We start from the raw sequence: 16,871 nt of genomic DNA, 5'->3' as shown, positions 1-16,871 counted from the left end.
TTTGCGAGAGGGTCTCCCTGCGCACTCAGTGTGCGCTGCATGTAGTGGTGTGGCGTGGAGCCTGCGCGCTCAGCTGTGTCCACCTCTGTGTGACCTCATTCACGGACTGCAGCCCGCCACGCTCCTCAGTCCCTGGAATTTTCCAGGCAGGAATACTGGAGCAGGCTGCCATTTCTCTCTTACAGGGTCTTCCTGACCCAAGGACCACACCTGCGTCTCTTGTGTCTCCTGCCCCGGCAGGCGGATTTGTTGTCACTGAGCCACCACTCCTGTGCTGAGAGTTGTGACGGTGTCACGATGACGTACACAGGGGGTCTGCCCGTGTGAGTCTGCCTACCGCAGACCGGGTGGCTGTGTGGAGCTCAGAGGTGAGCAGACGGAGCACACCGGACCCAGCACGGCAGGCCCTTCCCCACCTCGGAAGGCGCCTGCATCAGGAGCCCCCTGGCAGCTGCGGCTCCTCCCCCGGGACCCCCGCGCCCGCCCCGGCCCTGGGCTCACCCGGTGCTCCTCCTGCTGCTGCCTCAGGGTCTCATACTCCAGGGCGGGGGCGGGCAGCTGAGTGATGGCCCTCTGCGTGTCCGTCAGCCACGGCCAGAGCTCCTCGTACGTCTCCCAGAACTGGCTCACCAGGGACTGTGCCCGCTCCAGCTGCAGGCACCTCTCTGAGTTTACCTGGCAGATGGTGTCATAGTTCTTCAGCACCGTGTCCAGTTTTTTCTAGAAAATCAGAAGATAAAATGTGTTTATCCAGTCAGGCAGACCAAGGACCACATACACATACTCCAGAGTGCTTATTCAGCACTATTTACCTGGAACAGAGTAAGCACTCCGTGACTAAATGCATGGTAAATGACTGATCAACAGCAGCTGGTCTAAGTGTCTATGCAGAGAAGCGCATCTTAAAGAAAGGCCTTCCTATGCTGTTGCATAAGGCAGGAAGTCCCTCCTTTACAAGGCTGAAAATGCTGTATGCAAATGCTGTGCTTTTGCTACAATAAAAAAAATTTCATGTATAAAATAGCAAAAACGTGTTGAACGTCTTAAAAGTACACCAACTGGAGATTAGGGTGAGAAACGAGTATACGTTCCTATACTCATGAATTTCTATGCAATCATCAAAAATCAGGGGGCTTGATAACATGGAGGACGTCTCAAAACATATTAGGTAACAAACCACCCCCCAAATAAATAAAAAGCCTCAAGTTGTTCTGACTAAGAGACCGAGCTTCCCAAACACAATTTCTTCCAGGTCTTCCATATGAGAGAAGGGTTTGGCAACACGGACGCCGAGTCCAAGCCCAGTCGCTCAGTCACGTCTGACTCTTGTGACCCCATGGGCTGTATGTAGCCTGCCAGGCTTCGCTGTCCGTGGGATGTTCCAGACAAGAATACTGGAGTAGGTTGCCGTTTCCTCCTCCTGGGGATCTATTTGACCCAAGGATCAAATCCAAGTCTCCTGCACTGGCAGGTAGATTCTTTAACACTGAGCTCCCTGGCAAGTCCAACACAGACACTACATTCTGTTAAAATACAAGGACTGTCTTTCACAAATGAAATTCTAACAGGAACTCCTAGTCAGGAAAATTAATTACATAGATTGAGAAGCAAAGTAGAACATTATGCCGCATACTGATTTGATGGGGTGGTCACAGCGACCTTGATTATGGTATAAATTCACTATAATCCAATAGCAAAAGGCAAAGCACAACCATAACCTAATAAACCACAGAATAACACAGAGATTCTTTCATGATCATCTATACTTTTCACATAAGATTTTTTGCAAAAATAATAAAGATTATATTAAAAGCAAGTGCCACTGTGGAGTATTTAAATAAAAGAGAAAAAATATCAACACACACTGTGCATTATATTACTTGCCTATGGTATACATTAAAACTAATGCACCATCTTTTCAATGGGATCTTAGGCATAGACATTTGTATAACATATATGTTTTTCTGCCATGGGCTATTTTCCTGTGAGAAGCATTAATTTCTTTATGCTGCTCAGAGGTCTGACTATGAATTGAACTAAACATTTTTATTTGAGGCTGCTTTCCCACCAATGTAAAGATCGTTAAAACTACATAAACTGAATACTTCCTTAATTACTCCACTCCTTTTTTTCTACATGGATTACTGTAACTTTATGCAGAATGGGTTTAAGCTAGAGAGAACTACATATTTCAGGTTTCGTTTCGACTCCAGAGGACCCAATGTTCCTGAAGCCTATAAACAACAGTTGACATACAGAATAACAATTTACTCTGATAATAGCAATGATAATACAGCAAACATTAATTGGATGCTTAATGGGTCCCAGTTACTCAAGGATTCAAACCTTAATAGCTTTTCTGTCTATTAAAAGAGATTATCCCCAGGGTGATTCCCTAAAGGAGTACTCTTTTCACTGTTATTCTGTAAGATTGAAAAATGTTTTATTTAAAACTAACGATTTAGCTGTTTAAACAGCAGCTGTGGATAAAGGGAAAGGGCTTTTCTCCGAGAGACAGCCCCACACACCCTGCCTGCTCACGGGCCTCACACCAGTCACACGGGCGAGACTACCTTCACAGGCTGCTTCTCCTCTTCGCTGCACGTGCTCATGATTTTATGTCCAGATTTAACAAGCTCATCAATAATGTCCTTGTGTCGCAAAATCTCCATGGTGAAGGTCTGTATTTACGAAAATAAAGATTTGTTTTTTTAAAGAGAGCATATGATTAAAACAAAAGCAATAAGGCAAAGCGGTTAAAATGACTCAGTTACACTCCATCATGCAAGCGCCTCCCCTCGGAGCACGCTGACCAACCATGCAGATGTGACTGGAGATGTGTGTCTTCACCTTTTGAACCTGCAGCTGAGCGGAGGTCTGGTCTTGCTCAAGCCTGATGTCACCCAGAGACGTCAATTTCTTCTCTGTTTCATTAATCCAGGCTAACTCGGCATCGGCCGCTTGGTCAAACTAAACAAAAGATAAATAATCAGGTCAGCAAGTTCCTGTAACTAGTGCCAGAGGAATATCTATCTATATGTCTTTCAAATATCCTTATCACATAAATGCAAAATCTGGGCCTGTCTCCTCACGGCAACCGGAAATGATCCATGAGAATGACTTATGCTATAAAGAGAAAGGAGAACTTTCCACAGAGAAATTAAACACAACCTCTTAAAATGTGCTGAATCTATAATATGGTAATGATTTGAGGACAGCTCACACTGCTGCCTCCTCCCTGGTGGTGATATAAGGATTTTCTTTACAATACTATACAAATTAAGCAGCTATAAGAGCGGTTAGACACCATCTTTACATCACTTTATCCTTCATTGTATCACTTTAATATGATACGCAGGTAACATTCTGCTATCAAAGTCCGAAATTCCTAGCAAAGAGAATGATATAGTCCCATTTATTTACTGCTTGTGGAAAGTATATACATTTCCATGTATGAGAGTATACCCCAAATATCTCATGCATCATATTTTGCCTCTCATTTAATATCAGCAGAATACATTTTCCAAAGCCTTCTTAAATATTTTAAGAGATTTTTCTTTTCCTGATCACAAGAATAATTTATGGTCTAAATCTGCAAAGTACAGAAAAACACATAGAAGAAAATTAAAAGCTGAAGTCAATACTATCGTTATTTCAGCGAATTTTCTTTCAGCAGTTAAAAATTAGAAAGTGCTGGGATAATACCGTATAAGCAATCTCATTCTTTTTCATTTATGGTGAACCTTTCCCATGTCAAAAGTGTGATTTTTAAAATACCATCATTGTATCCCAGCATCCTTGGATATTTTCACTTAGGTTCTCTGCATTTGTCTGATGTTACACAAACAACGCTGTAATGGATATCTTTGTAAATCAATGTAAATAAATTTCCGTTGGCACCTCTAGGTAGTCCCTTAGAGTTGATTCCTAGAAGGTGACTTCTAAATCAAAGAGTGTGAACACTTTCTCTATCTTGTACCAGATATACCCCATGCCTTCCAGTTTTCATGAACAAATACAGCAGGCAAGCGATACCAGTCAGCACACTGCAGACTATACATGGGAATTAACAACGCCTCGGCAGAAAGAGTGGAAGGGACGGATGCTGTGATTTTCAAGTCCAGGACCGCCAGAACCTCCAATTTTTCAAGTGTCAGTAGCTCAGCCGCGTCCGACTCTTTATAACCCCGTGGATTGCAGCCAGGTTCCCCTGTCCATGGAATTCTCCAGGCCAGAGTACTGGAGTGGATTGCCATTTCCTTCCCCAGGGGATCTTCCCAGGGATCGTACCCAGGTCTCCTGCATTGCAGGCAGATTCTTTACCATCTGAGCCACCAGGGAACCCCTAATTTTTCAAGAGCACCTGGAAACCCAGTTTGGGATCGGGGGATAAGTGGAGGGGGGTAAGGGTGGCGGTAAGAAACTAAACTGGAAGATGACTCATGCTCTTAAGACACAAGGCAACACTCTGCAGATTCACAGGAGGGTGGAGAAGACACACTTTTCACCCAGCCTCAATCTCAGAGCCCGGGCATCATGCAGAGCACACGCGAGGAGGATCCGGGAGAGAGGGAAGCAGAACTGGACCCCAGGAACACCACAGAGGCCAGTGCCCTGGGTTTTCTTTTGTTCCCATACCCTGGACGGGATACTGGAGAAACTGCCCCTCAGAAGCACCCAGAGGCCAGACAAGGCCCCCAGGAAAGCCTCTCTCTAGTCAAAGGTGCAGGAAAGGGGAAGCCTTGCAAGACAGAAAGCATCTAGACAATAAGCATTCTGCTCCAACCAAACACCAGAGAACAAAGCCCTGGGCTCCCTACCCTCCTGCCAACAAGGGCTGAACGGGGAGCCCAGAGGTCCACCCCCTGGGCTGGGCCCGGCACCCCTGCCAGGATGACGTCAGCCCAGCAGGGGCAGGTCCTTTCACTTCCCCGGGCGAGCACAGGCCTCTGCCCCCGGGTCAGTGGGAAGCACTGGGCAGTCCCGTGGGGAGCCTGGACTTGCAGACCTGGAGGCTTGGGTGGGCTCTCCTCCTCTCCTCGGGAAGTAGTGTCAGGGGAGGCCTGTCACGGTCAGGATCTGCACAGCACTCAGTGGGGAGGTGGCCCCTTGCCCACAGTGCTGGGGAGCTCCCAGCCCCACCAAGCAATGAGAGGCACCCCCAGCTTAGGGGGCGCCTAAGCTTAGCAAGTTCCCCGGGGTCCATGGACTTCTCCTTCCTCCGGGCGGCATCCCCACCATCTCAGCCAGAGAGGTGCTGGGGATCGCCCGCCAAAGGAGAAGGACGATCTGAGGCCCAAGACACAGGGCACCAAGAACCATGAGGAACCAAGACGAAACTGATGATCACGAGCAGAGGCTGGTCCCCAGATGACCTCCGAAGTATCTAACAGAGCTTAGAGCAGCCGTGATAAAGACACACGGGGAGCGGTCTCATAGGCAGTGGAAGCAAGGGAAAAATCAGAAGGCCTCGGCAACAAAAGGCAAAATCCGTCAAAGACACAGAATACACCTAGAAGAACCAAATGGAGATTTTAGAACCTAAAAATATAACAACTACAATAAAAGCTCAGAGGATGAGATCAAGGAACAGGACAGAGCAAAAAGTCACTGAAACGGAAGACAGGATGACAGCAATTACCCAGCCCGAATGACGGAGAATAGAGAGAAGGGAACTAACAGAGCCCAGGGCCTGAGGAAGGAACTGTAAGAAAAGACCTAAAATTCAGGCCACTGTGGAGACGAGAGGGGGGATACCTCGAGGCCGAAAGGTACTCAAACATTCTTAGAGCAGTAAAGTTATAGAAGTGGAGGCCAGACTTTGGCTAGGATTGAGGAGGAGGCAGAGTCAGGAGGGGCAAAGGCAGCTGTAACAGGGCGGCGTGAGGGTCTCTGCGATGGACGTGTCCTGCGTCCTGATGGAAACGTTCTGTGTCAGCTTCCTGCTTGCGACACTGGAGCATAATTTTGCAAGATGGTCTCCCATTGGGAAAACTGAAGAAACATTACAAGGGGGACTCTACATTAATTAGATCTTACAACTGCACGTGAAGTTACAATGATCTTAAAACAAGTTAATTAAAAAAAAAAAAAAAAAAAAAAACACCTCTCTGTGGATAACCTCTCATCAAGTCCTATGTGCATTTTCTCTTTTCAATCTATGCTGCCAAGTTGTCCTGGATGTACTGATTCCTGTTCCCACAACCAGAGTCTGGCCTTCCACTCATCAACATGGGGCATATGATTACCTGCCAGTATAGCCTGGTGCAAATAAGATAGTACCGAATGAGTCACTGATGGCTCCAATCTCACAAAGAAAAAGTCACCATTAGATAGGTAAAAAAAGCCTTAATAATATTATTACTGAATTGTTCTTTATCAAGATTTTTTTCTACCACTTGTTTTCACCTTTGCCAGGTCATGAATGAGTAAATAAGTACTGAAGCTATTTGAAAGTTAATTTCTCTTAGTCAACAAGTTTAGATAGAAAAAAAAAAAAAAAAAAAGATAATCATTAAAATATGGGACCAAACCAGAAAATGCACTTGCTCGTTGGAAGAAAAGCTATGACAAACCTAGACAGCATATTAAAAATCTGAGACATTACTTTGCTGACAAACGTCCACAGAGTCAAAGCTATGGTTTTTCCAGTGGTCATGTACAGATGTAACAGCTGGACCATAAAGAAGGCTGCGCGCTGAAGAACTGATGCTTTATAATTGTGGTGCTGGAGAAGACTCTTCAGAGTCGTTGGTCTACACGGAGATCAAACCAGTCAATCCTAAAGGAAATCGGTCCTGAATATTCATTGGGAGGACTGATGCTGAAGCTCCACTACTTTGGCCATTTGATGTAAAGAGCAGACTCATTGGCAAAGACTCTGATGCTGGGAAAGACTGAAGGCAGGAGGAGAAGGGGAGGATAAAGGATGAGATGGTTGGATGGCATCACCGACTCAACGGACATGAGTTTGAGCAAGCTCCAGGACGTGGAAGGACAGAGAAGCCTGGCGTGCTACAGTCCACGAGGTCGCAGAGTCAGACATGATTTAGTGACCCAACAACAGCAATATTTTTTGACATTTACCTTTAAATATTGACAGCCAAAGGATATGAAAGGGAAGACATGGTTTAATAGACCTTTACTTAACGATTTCTAGAAATGCTACCTGAACAAAATCTGAATCTAAACCAACACCTAACCAAAAAGGATGCAAAGTCAGGCTGCTCTGAGACTCCTCTGGCATATGGGCAGCAGTCACCCGTCATGTGGGAGGCTGAGACACACAGCCCTCGGGGTCCTGCCAAGTGCCACACGCCCGACAGGATCACGGACAGGCCAAGTTGTTCCAGACAGAAATACACAGAACTTGAGTGCTCAGAGTAGGTGAGCTCCCCCACAAGGGCAATTACAGTAAGTCTTCCCCACAGCAACCTTCAAGGTGCAAACTTTCAAAGGTGCAAATGCGCATCTGGTTCCAACAAGGAAGCAGAACCTGCTCCATCAACATGAGGCATGAGAGAAACTGCAGCTTGCCCTCCGTCTCCTGTGGGGACGATCCTTCAGCTCCACCATCTCCCACCTCCTCTCCCTCCTCTAGGGAGTAACTCTTGTTGCCTCTTCACTTGAGGCCAGCCCCTGTATGCCAGCTACTATACTGTGCTACTATACTTTGCTGGAGAAGGAAACAGCAACCCAGTCCAGTATTCTTGCCTGGAGAATCCCATGGGCAGAGGAGCCTGGCAGGCTACAGTCCATGGGGTTGCAAGAGGTAGGACACGACTTACTGACTAAACCACCACCATGACCACACTTTTCAAAGCACTGTACTGTAAGATCAAAAACGTTTTCTTATTTTTTGTGTGTTTGTTTTGTAGGTATTATTTGTGTGAAAAGTATTATAAACCTGTTACACTACAGTACTACACTGCCAGTTGGGTGTGTAGGCTAACTTTGCTGGATTTATGAACAAATTGGGACTGAAGAAAGAGCTCTTGGAATGTAACTCGTTTGTATGTGGGTTGTCCGTACGCAGGGGACTTACTATACTTCTAAAATGACTCTGCACATTTATATACTCAAGCAGAAGCCTTTCTCCTTTCTAAGTTTCCCATAACATCATGCATTGTTTTTTGAAGCCGCCTTGTGATCTGCACGTAGTGGTATTGGTTAAGTGTTCTGCTCACTAATTCATCACTTTTGCTGCTATGGGGACAAGCCAGAACAATGTGGACTCCAGAAGGAATCTTGATAAGGCATCTGAAAAATTCTATCTGAATCCATCTGGTTCAGTAATTGTTACGACATGACTTAGTTTCAACTGGAACTACTCATTAGCAATTGTAGATCAATGTGAAGAGGAAAAAAAAGTTTCATCAACTAACTCAGCAGCTTCAGATGTGGAAAAAGAAATCACCACGAGACAAGCGGAAGAGTCCGGATCATTGGCTTTGAAACTGCACGTGACGAAACTTCTGGGCACAGCTCTACTGTGTGGTGCACTTGGCACGTAACTGAGAAGAACAGTTCAGGCCTTTCCACCTGAGTGCCAATGCTGCAAAATAAACAAAATTTAGTTTTTTCTTCTACTAGTCCTTGAAAAACTAAAGTGATGCCCCAACCCTTTTGCTTGTGTTCAGGCTATTTTTAGTGTTTATATGACAGTCCTAATAAAGAAAATCAGACTGTTAGTATTAATACTAGTTTACCACTAAGTCTCCCTTTCCTAAGAAAAAAAAAAGGCAACCAATGAAGAACAGTATGATGATACCCAAGTTGCCAAAATGGAAAGCTGAAACTCAAACACTGTTTCTTTAACCAAGGCAAATATTTGCTCTGCTAAAAGAAAACAAGACTTCAAGCAGAAATTTCCCTTCTGTCTTTTGAATTTTTTTTATTAAGTTAGAAAATATTTATTATCCAGCAACAAAAGGGATAGCCGCAGGGTCTACATGAGGCAATTTACAGTCAAGCAAGGCATTTTATTTAGATCTGGGACTCTTTCAAATAACTACTTAATGTGAGAATTCCTTAACAGACCATAAATGTGGCTTATTTTACTTGCTGAGTAACATAAACAGAAAGCTCCCTACACCAAATTTTAATAAATTTGCTTACTGCCCATGTAAATAGCAAAAAAAAAAAAAAAAAAGACTTCAAATGAATTGTAGAGAATGTTAGTGTCCTTAACTGCATTCTGGGAAAAGGTCTAATAAGCATCATCTGTGGAGTCCAACCATCAACCCCAGCTACACTAATTCCTTGTTGAACTAGTATTTTAGAAACTTCCTACAAGTTGGTAAAAGACATTTTAATTGGTTAATCTCTAAATGTTCCTGAAAAACACTCTGTAAAACAGTGACAACCAACATTCTACTGAACACACTGTTCTAAGTGCCTGAACATTCAAGACTCCCTCCTTTTATCCTGACAGCAACTAAATCCCGTGGGTACCACCACTAATCTCATTTGCAGCTGAGAAAGCCAAGGCAGAGAGAGGCTGACTGACTCACCAGAGGTCCCCCGGCTTGTAAATGCGGGGCTGAGATTCGCACCATTGTGGTCTGGCCCGAGCCCACATCGCAGTCGCCCTGGTACGCCCCTGTGCCTGTGGACGGTCTCGGCTTAAGAACTCACATTATTCATGGGATCTCACCAAAACCGGCTCAAATACCACAACAGTCATTAAGCGGTGAGATCTTACTTACTATTTAAGTGTCTCTCCCATCTCTGACAAATTGTTTTTGGATTTCTCCAGAAAGTTTCACTTGAGTGGAAGCAGAAGTTTAAGAGACTTAAGTGGTAAGCAGGTCTTAGCCTTCAGGACACCTTCTTACTCCAAGAGGGTCTTAGCGCTTTCTTTCCATTAGCATTTCCTTCCATTCTCCTTCCCATTATTCATAACCCAGCCCATATTTTCCTACTCCAACACCTGGAAGGTCTAAACAAATCTCACTTCCGTGGGGGAGGCTAGTTCTAGTTCTTTAAAAGAAATTAACAGGTGTTATTTTTCTCCCAGGCAGATCCCTAATGACCCAGTGAGCTGTTTAATTGTACCCATACGCCTTTATACTGGGGTGCTTATGATGGCCCAGTAGAACAAGCCAGGCAATCAGAACTGCCAGAGAGTGCCTGGGATACCCAGACCCTGTGAGATACACACCTTAGCACCTTCTGATAACTGTACATTTATAAGCGGCTAGTGAAGTGAACACAAACATTCCGGGGTTTAAATAATCACAGTGACCTGAACTCAGGCAGTAAAGTCTACATCTTCGAAGCAAAATGCATTTCCCCATTTCCAAGTGGCTCATTTAATTCAATGAGCAGAATGAGAAAGAAAGCAACAAAGATACGTTGCGTTGTGTGGGTTTAACATGCTGAAATACCTACAGTTTCTAACTGTAGGCCTTGGTGAGAAGGCGGCAGCTGTTTTGCTTTTATATAAAGATTATTCTTACTACTTAACAAGCTGACTTATTCTACTCAGATTTTTCCTAAAACTTATGAATGGGCCCGACTAAAAAATCCTCTTCAGAATATTGATGCTTGCAAATTTGCTGAGTCAGATTCAGGGGCTTATTAACCGGTCACAACAAACGGACACCATGCTCACTGCATTCACCCATAATTGAGGCTGTTCTATTACTTCCAAAATAATAATAAACGTCACTCAAATTTATGTAAGGCTCTTGGCACTATGTTCTCAAAACTCAATGAAAGATCTTTTCAAAACTGCTACGTAATATAACAGCATTAACATGAAAAACCTAACCATATAACATCAGGAGTATTTTGAGTGTACTGGGTGGATTTGAAGTACATGCTAATGAGAAGGTATCTGGACACTCTCTTCCCACTTCTCTTTAGACCTCAGCCCTTTGCCACGTTTCCCTGGCGTCTTCCACGTAGATGAATATAACCTGAGATGGTGACCTGACCATTCACAACTTCCCTAAAGCTGCGGAATTCCAAAGTGTAGCTTATAACGGTATCAAGGAGGCAGGTCTGCATATAAACCATTTTAATGTCGAAAGACTAAAACATCTTAATGAGAAATCTGCTTGGAAAACAGCCCCTTCAGTTATTTTCAGTCTAGCTGAACTTAGGTTATTTGGGGACACAGCATTAAATTTATAAATGTAAAATTTACCAAGTCATTTTCAAGGCCCATACCCTCACGCGTCACTCATGGGTGGGATATGTTGGGGGAGGGACCCAGGAGGGAGTAGCTGTTAATGAGACAAGTTGCATGTGACTAAAGGTGTACAGAGAAAGATGGATGCGGCCAGATCATGTCCACCGCTCAGAGGGAGAAGAAACAGTGGGAGATGCCTGTTTATACAACATAAAATAGCATTTACAAAACTTGCGGCTCCTGTCCAAGTGGGATTCTTTTCTTTTTGCGCCATTCCTTTTGTATTTCATGGATGTATTACGACTGGATAAACAGAAAACAAGCATTTTAGTATCAAACTGTATTCTGATCCTAATTCCAAACATTTACAATTGGGCAAGGTTATAAAATAATTTCAATGACATATTAGGGCTTTTCTAAACTTGGAAATAATGAGTTCAGAAGCTATTCTTTTGAATGCAAAAGTAAATCTGTCAGACCAGAAAGGCAGGCATGGATGTGTTCTTAAACTTGCCCGGAGTGAGAGCTTTCTTGATCCTTTCAGCACGGATGCCCACGGCTCACAACCCTTTCTGGAAATATCCTCATATTCCTACTTTGTAGCAATAATAGTGCCTTCCTTCAGATTATGGAGGGAGGTTAGGAAAAAATGGATTACCGTTTAAGACTTTTCCTCTCGACCTGATCTGTAAAGAGGCACCAGAGTGGAGTAAGATGAGACCTGGACTAAGTCCTGATTACAACTCCACTACACACCAGAGGCAGTCACCTCACCACACACCAGCTCTCAACAGTGCATCTCAGCCTTACTGGAAAGGTATTTCTCTTCCAATTTCTCTCTTTTTAATTGGCTTAAGTGAATTTTTAAGTCTGAGCGCCAAAGAATTGATACTTTCGAATTATGGTGTTGGAGAAGACTCTTGAGGACCCCTTGGACTGCAAGGATATCAAACCAGTTAACCCTTAAGAAAATCAACCCTGAATATTCACTGGAAGGACTGATGCTGAAGCTGAAGCTCCAATACTTTGGCCACATGATGTGAAGAGCTGACTCACTGGAAAAAGACCATGATAGTCGGGAAAAATTGAAAACAAAAGGAGAAAGGGGCAGAAGAGGATGAGATGGTTGCATGGCATCACTGACTCAATAGACACGAATCTGAGAAAACGCACAGATAGTGAAGGACAGGGGAGCATGGCATGCTGCAGTCCATGGGGTCAGAGAGAGTTGGACACGACTTAGCAACTGAACAAGAACAAAAAAGTATATTTTATTGGTTTTCTTGACTTCCCTGGTGGCTCAGACGGTAAAGCGTCTGTCTACAATGTGGGAGACCCGGGTTTGATCCCTGGGTCGGGAAGATCCTCTGGAGAAGGAAATGGCAATCCACTCCATCTACTGCCTGGAAAATCCCATGGACAGAGGCGCCTGGTAGGCTACAGTCCATGGGGCACAAAGAGTTGGACGTGACTGAGCGACTTCACTTCACTTATTGGTTTTCATTACTACTGGAGGTATTTCACTGGACAGATTTGCAGGCATTTCCAAGGAATGCACATATACATACAGAATAAATACACACGAACAACCAGGAGATATTAAGAGACCAATGGCACTGATATTAGCTACAACCTAGCGGCAGTGAGCTACTTTAACCAAACACCCTCCCTCTCTCTCACAAGCAAGGCTTGAAGGATTCAGACCACAGCGTTTGCACGATCTTGCTTCCGTGAGTTTTTCTCGCACTCTTTCACAAAGTCTTGAAACTTTCAATAAGGAATGACTTTATCTGGTAAAAAAAAAACCCATTAATTGTTATTTTCCTACAGGATATATGTTTTGGATCTAGAAAACACAGATCAACTTGCGGAAAGTATTTGCAAAACCCTTGAACAGAACTGGACTCCGGTTCAATGACGGTGGCACTCAGCAGAGCTTACAAGCCAGCAAGGCGCTCAGCCTGTCGCCTGTGCTTTAGAGCAGCTCTTTGCCCCTTTCCTGTTGGCCCACTTATATTTCCCTCTATCCTTAGAAGAACCGAATGAGATCACTAAGCAATTCAAACCGACTCCTGGCTTAGGCCCTCCTGAACGCACATCATGCCTTGCCTAACCTGCTGGTTCTTCTCCTGGATTAGAAGGAGTAAGAATGATGAAGCAAGCAGTTAAAAATGACTAGCCCTCTAACCGCTAGCCCCCTAAGCAATCCTGCCAGAGATCACAGCGAGATAACGTCTGAAGAGAGAGCCAGCCACCTGCACTCAATGCAGACAGAGGCAGAAGCACCCTCCTGCCTCCAGGATTCAGAGATTCGCACCCCAATTTTTTCCTTTAAAAATCATCCTGGCTGAGCAGAATCTGTGGAACTGGTCTCTGGACACGAGTCTCCCTTTCCCCCAGACAGCCCACTCTTATAGTTAAAGCACCTTTCCTCTCTCCTGACATTTGCCTCTTGAATTACTGGGGTTATGAGAGGCAAGCAGCCAAACCTTAGTTTGGTTACACCCTCATTACCATCGTCCTTCACTGAACAAGCCAACCACGATCCGCTTCTCAAGAGAGCCCTATTCCCCAGAGGAGAGAATATTTGTCTTGCTATTTAGAGAAGTCGTCAGTGCCAACTCGGAAAGGTCAGAAGAAATTTTGGTGAAAAAAATAATCCAACTCTTTTCAAATAGTTGAATAACCTCACAAGTAAACATGCTTATTTCCCTATGATAATGAGGCATACAAATTCCTCCCAAGTTTGAAAACAGAGCCATGCAAATGCATTCCTCAAGCACGAAGGTTTCCCTCGCAAAAAGTATCTCAGGCAGGCCTTTTGCTAATACCATATTCGGGCGGCCCTGGTGATTCCAGAGCGCAGCACTCAAACGGGGGGTGAGGGGCCACGCTTTAGAACTAGACAAACTGCACTTTTACAGCAACCTGAGAGAACGGATTCTGGATGCTCCAGCATAGTCTGCTTGGTTAGTGTGTCTTGCTTTTGGCCTGGATGAGTGAGGCTGAATCACCCACCTTCCTGAGCCCCACTCTGCAGTACACTTCAAAACCGCACTAACCCCACCAGAGAAAGCCTGCAACAAAAGGCTGATGACTTAATGTAAATATCCAGAGATCTCAATACAAGTTAATCCAAACATGTCTCACAAGCTTCTGGATCCAAGACCCCCCTGGTTGCCCAGAGTCTTCCAACCCAGCTGTGGCTAAGGGGTGGGGCCTATGAAACTCTCTGGAACCCAGAGGCTCTGTGTGAGTTGCAGACAGGTCAGAAAGGATCATTTTTTCCCCTTTCAGTCATCTCCAGAAAAAACAAAACAAAACAAAACACGGCATCACCAACACAGCAGTTTCCTTTTTAGAAAGAACTCAGCCTTTTCTTGCCATGTATGTCAAGGAACATTAATAGTGACTTACATGATAACTCAAAAAAATAATAATTACACGCACACAGATTTGACCTAGCCAGGGCCTGAAATCAGCATGAGCAGCCTGCTCACGCGGAGACAAAAGGCCTTCTGTGTGGGGAGCAGGGGAGCAGGGCTGCTCCTTCCCCTGGCCGACAGGGGGATGAGGCCGGAGACCAGAGGGCAGACGGCTCCCAGCGATGCAGAGCTGGGCCCCACCCAGCGTGCACACGCCTGCCCAAGCCCGCTGACCCTCTCAGCCCCTCCTATGGCTCTGGAAGCGTGAGTGGTGGGTGGGAAGGCCACTGGGAGGAGAGGCTCCGGGAGGCACATGCCCGCCTACCTGCTGGGCCCGGAGGAGCGCCGCGTCGATGGCCTCCACCCGCTGCGCCACGGCGTCGCTCACTAGGCGGAAGCGGTCGTTGTCCTCGGCCACCGTCCGCTCCAGGCCTTCCCTCGCCCTCCAGGGCACCAGCTCCAGCAGGGCGGCACTCACCTCGTTCAGCGAGCCCAGCAGGGCTTTGTAGCTCTTGGCTTCCTTCTTCAGCTCCTGGGGACACAAGCCGAGAGACATGGGCCTGGGAGACACGTCACGGCTGGGCGAGCTTCCCCTTCTACTGCCCTCGGGGCCAGAGCCCTTCACGGGCAACAGGCCGCGTGGGACCCCTTGACTGCAGTTATGTTCTGTATACCACAGGTATTTCACGCAGGGGAAACCGTTCCCTAAGAAGCTCAAAAGGACAACCCCCTTGTCAACACGGCACGATTTGAGCTTTGAAACGTAGTATCAGTGTTTAAAAATTGGGAACCCAAACCCAGCAAGTTAATATGGATTATTCTTTGCTGGCTGGTAACCTCAAAGCAATCGGGAACCAGAACAGGTAACTGACGAGAGGCTCCTGCGCAGCTCAGGGAGCTCCATCAGTGCTCTGCGGTGACCCGAAAGGGAAGGAAATCCAAAAACCGGCAGATACGTGCCTGCGCATGGCTGCCTCACTGTGTTACACAACAGAAATGAACACAGCACTGCACAGCAACCATACTCTCATAAAAATTAATATAAGAGAGTAATCAGGTACCAGAAAACCAAAGAGGAAAGTCTGGACCAGAATCGAGTGACCCTCTAAAGGAGGACACACTGGCTTTAAATCATCCCTGTTGAATCATCACAGGCTCAGTCAACCTAGCCTCCCTAACTCCCTGAACCCACGTGTGGTCATACTTCAGAGATGATGAAAATGGAAGCTGGCCACCCTGAGAAGAAAGACACTCAGTGTGGGAGAATACCAATTTTTGCAACATGATGAGGAAAGTCACCTCATGCCATGCATTAACCTTATAAACGTGTGACTATCCCGACCAAATTATGTGTGTCTCTGAAACACTGATCATTGCCCCTTTTTTTCCCTGTTTTTATGCATAATAAAGTATACTCCCACCACAAGGTTCGAAGGACAAATGACAAGATGCTATTTTTTGGTCTGGGCTCCTAAAAGTTCACACAGCTGGTCCGTGGCCAGTTTCTGTTGGGTCCACGCCCACACAGGCGTCCTTGAACACATTAGTAGTGACATGTGATAAACATCACTTTGCCCCTGAGTGACTAGGCCTCCCTGGAGAGATAACAAGCAGACACAAAGAAGGTATGTCAGAGCGTACTTTTTGCCTCGCGTGTGCTTGGCTGGCAGCCTCTCCCTTCAGAACCTGCGTTTCGTACGAGAGCAACTCGACTTCCACCTTGTCCAGCCAGGCGCACAGCTCCTCGTGGGTGGACTGCAGCCGCCGCGCAAGCTGCAGCGCCTGCTCCAGGGTCTTTCCAACGTCTGCGCTCAGCTTAGTGATGTCCTGGTATCTTGCTTTAATGGCTTCCAGTTTATCTTGAATGATTAAAACCTCGTCACCTAGAATTTCAAAGGCATGTTATATCTCATGAAAGGGGAAGCACAGTTCTTCAGAGGTGATGCTACACTGATGAGATTTTGGGGAGCGGGGGAGAGGAGACACTTTTCTTAAGAAGTTCTGACCCAAGAAAAGTCCTTTCCTAGGTTTGAATCTTTCTGGGGATTTCTGGCCGATGTCAACAGCTCTGCGAATCCAAATACAAAAACTGTCAAGGACTACAGCATCTCCTGTCTCGTGAAAAGCACCACCTTACGTCTATCTGTATGGTCTTTCCGTGTTTAAGGTTAAAAAGCACCTGGGTTCAAATGCTGGGTTTGTGACTCATTACCTTGTACAAGGTACCTGACCTCTCTGTGCCTCCGAGTACTTATTACAAGAACAGAACCTACTTCATAAGGTTGTGATAAAAATTCAATTAGTTTATA

General features: G+C 45.5%; 1 protein-coding gene across 34 annotated transcripts in view; it reads right to left on the bottom strand.

Annotated features, from left to right (window-relative positions):
* Positions 1-16,871, bottom strand: part of DST (dystonin) — a 524,163-nt gene that overhangs the window by 56,668 nt on the left and 450,624 nt on the right. For all 34 annotated transcript variants that reach the window (XM_060403014.1, XM_060403015.1, XM_060403016.1 and 31 more), the window contains 5 exons: positions 16,204-16,445; positions 14,888-15,094; positions 2,851-2,970; positions 2,574-2,681; positions 502-720 (listed from right to left, as the gene is read on the bottom strand). In XM_060403014.1, coding sequence (XP_060258997.1) covers positions 502-720; positions 2,574-2,681; positions 2,851-2,970; positions 14,888-15,094; positions 16,204-16,445 — 896 coding nt within the window. The remainder of the gene's footprint in view (positions 1-501; positions 721-2,573; positions 2,682-2,850; positions 2,971-14,887; positions 15,095-16,203; positions 16,446-16,871) is intronic.

Source organism: Ovis aries, chromosome 20, assembly GCF_016772045.2.
Source record: "Ovis aries strain OAR_USU_Benz2616 breed Rambouillet chromosome 20, ARS-UI_Ramb_v3.0, whole genome shotgun sequence".
Lineage (NCBI taxonomy): Eukaryota > Metazoa > Chordata > Mammalia > Artiodactyla > Bovidae > Ovis > Ovis aries.
Note: the sequence above shows the minus strand (reverse complement) of the source record. Positions and strands in the feature narration are given on the sequence as shown.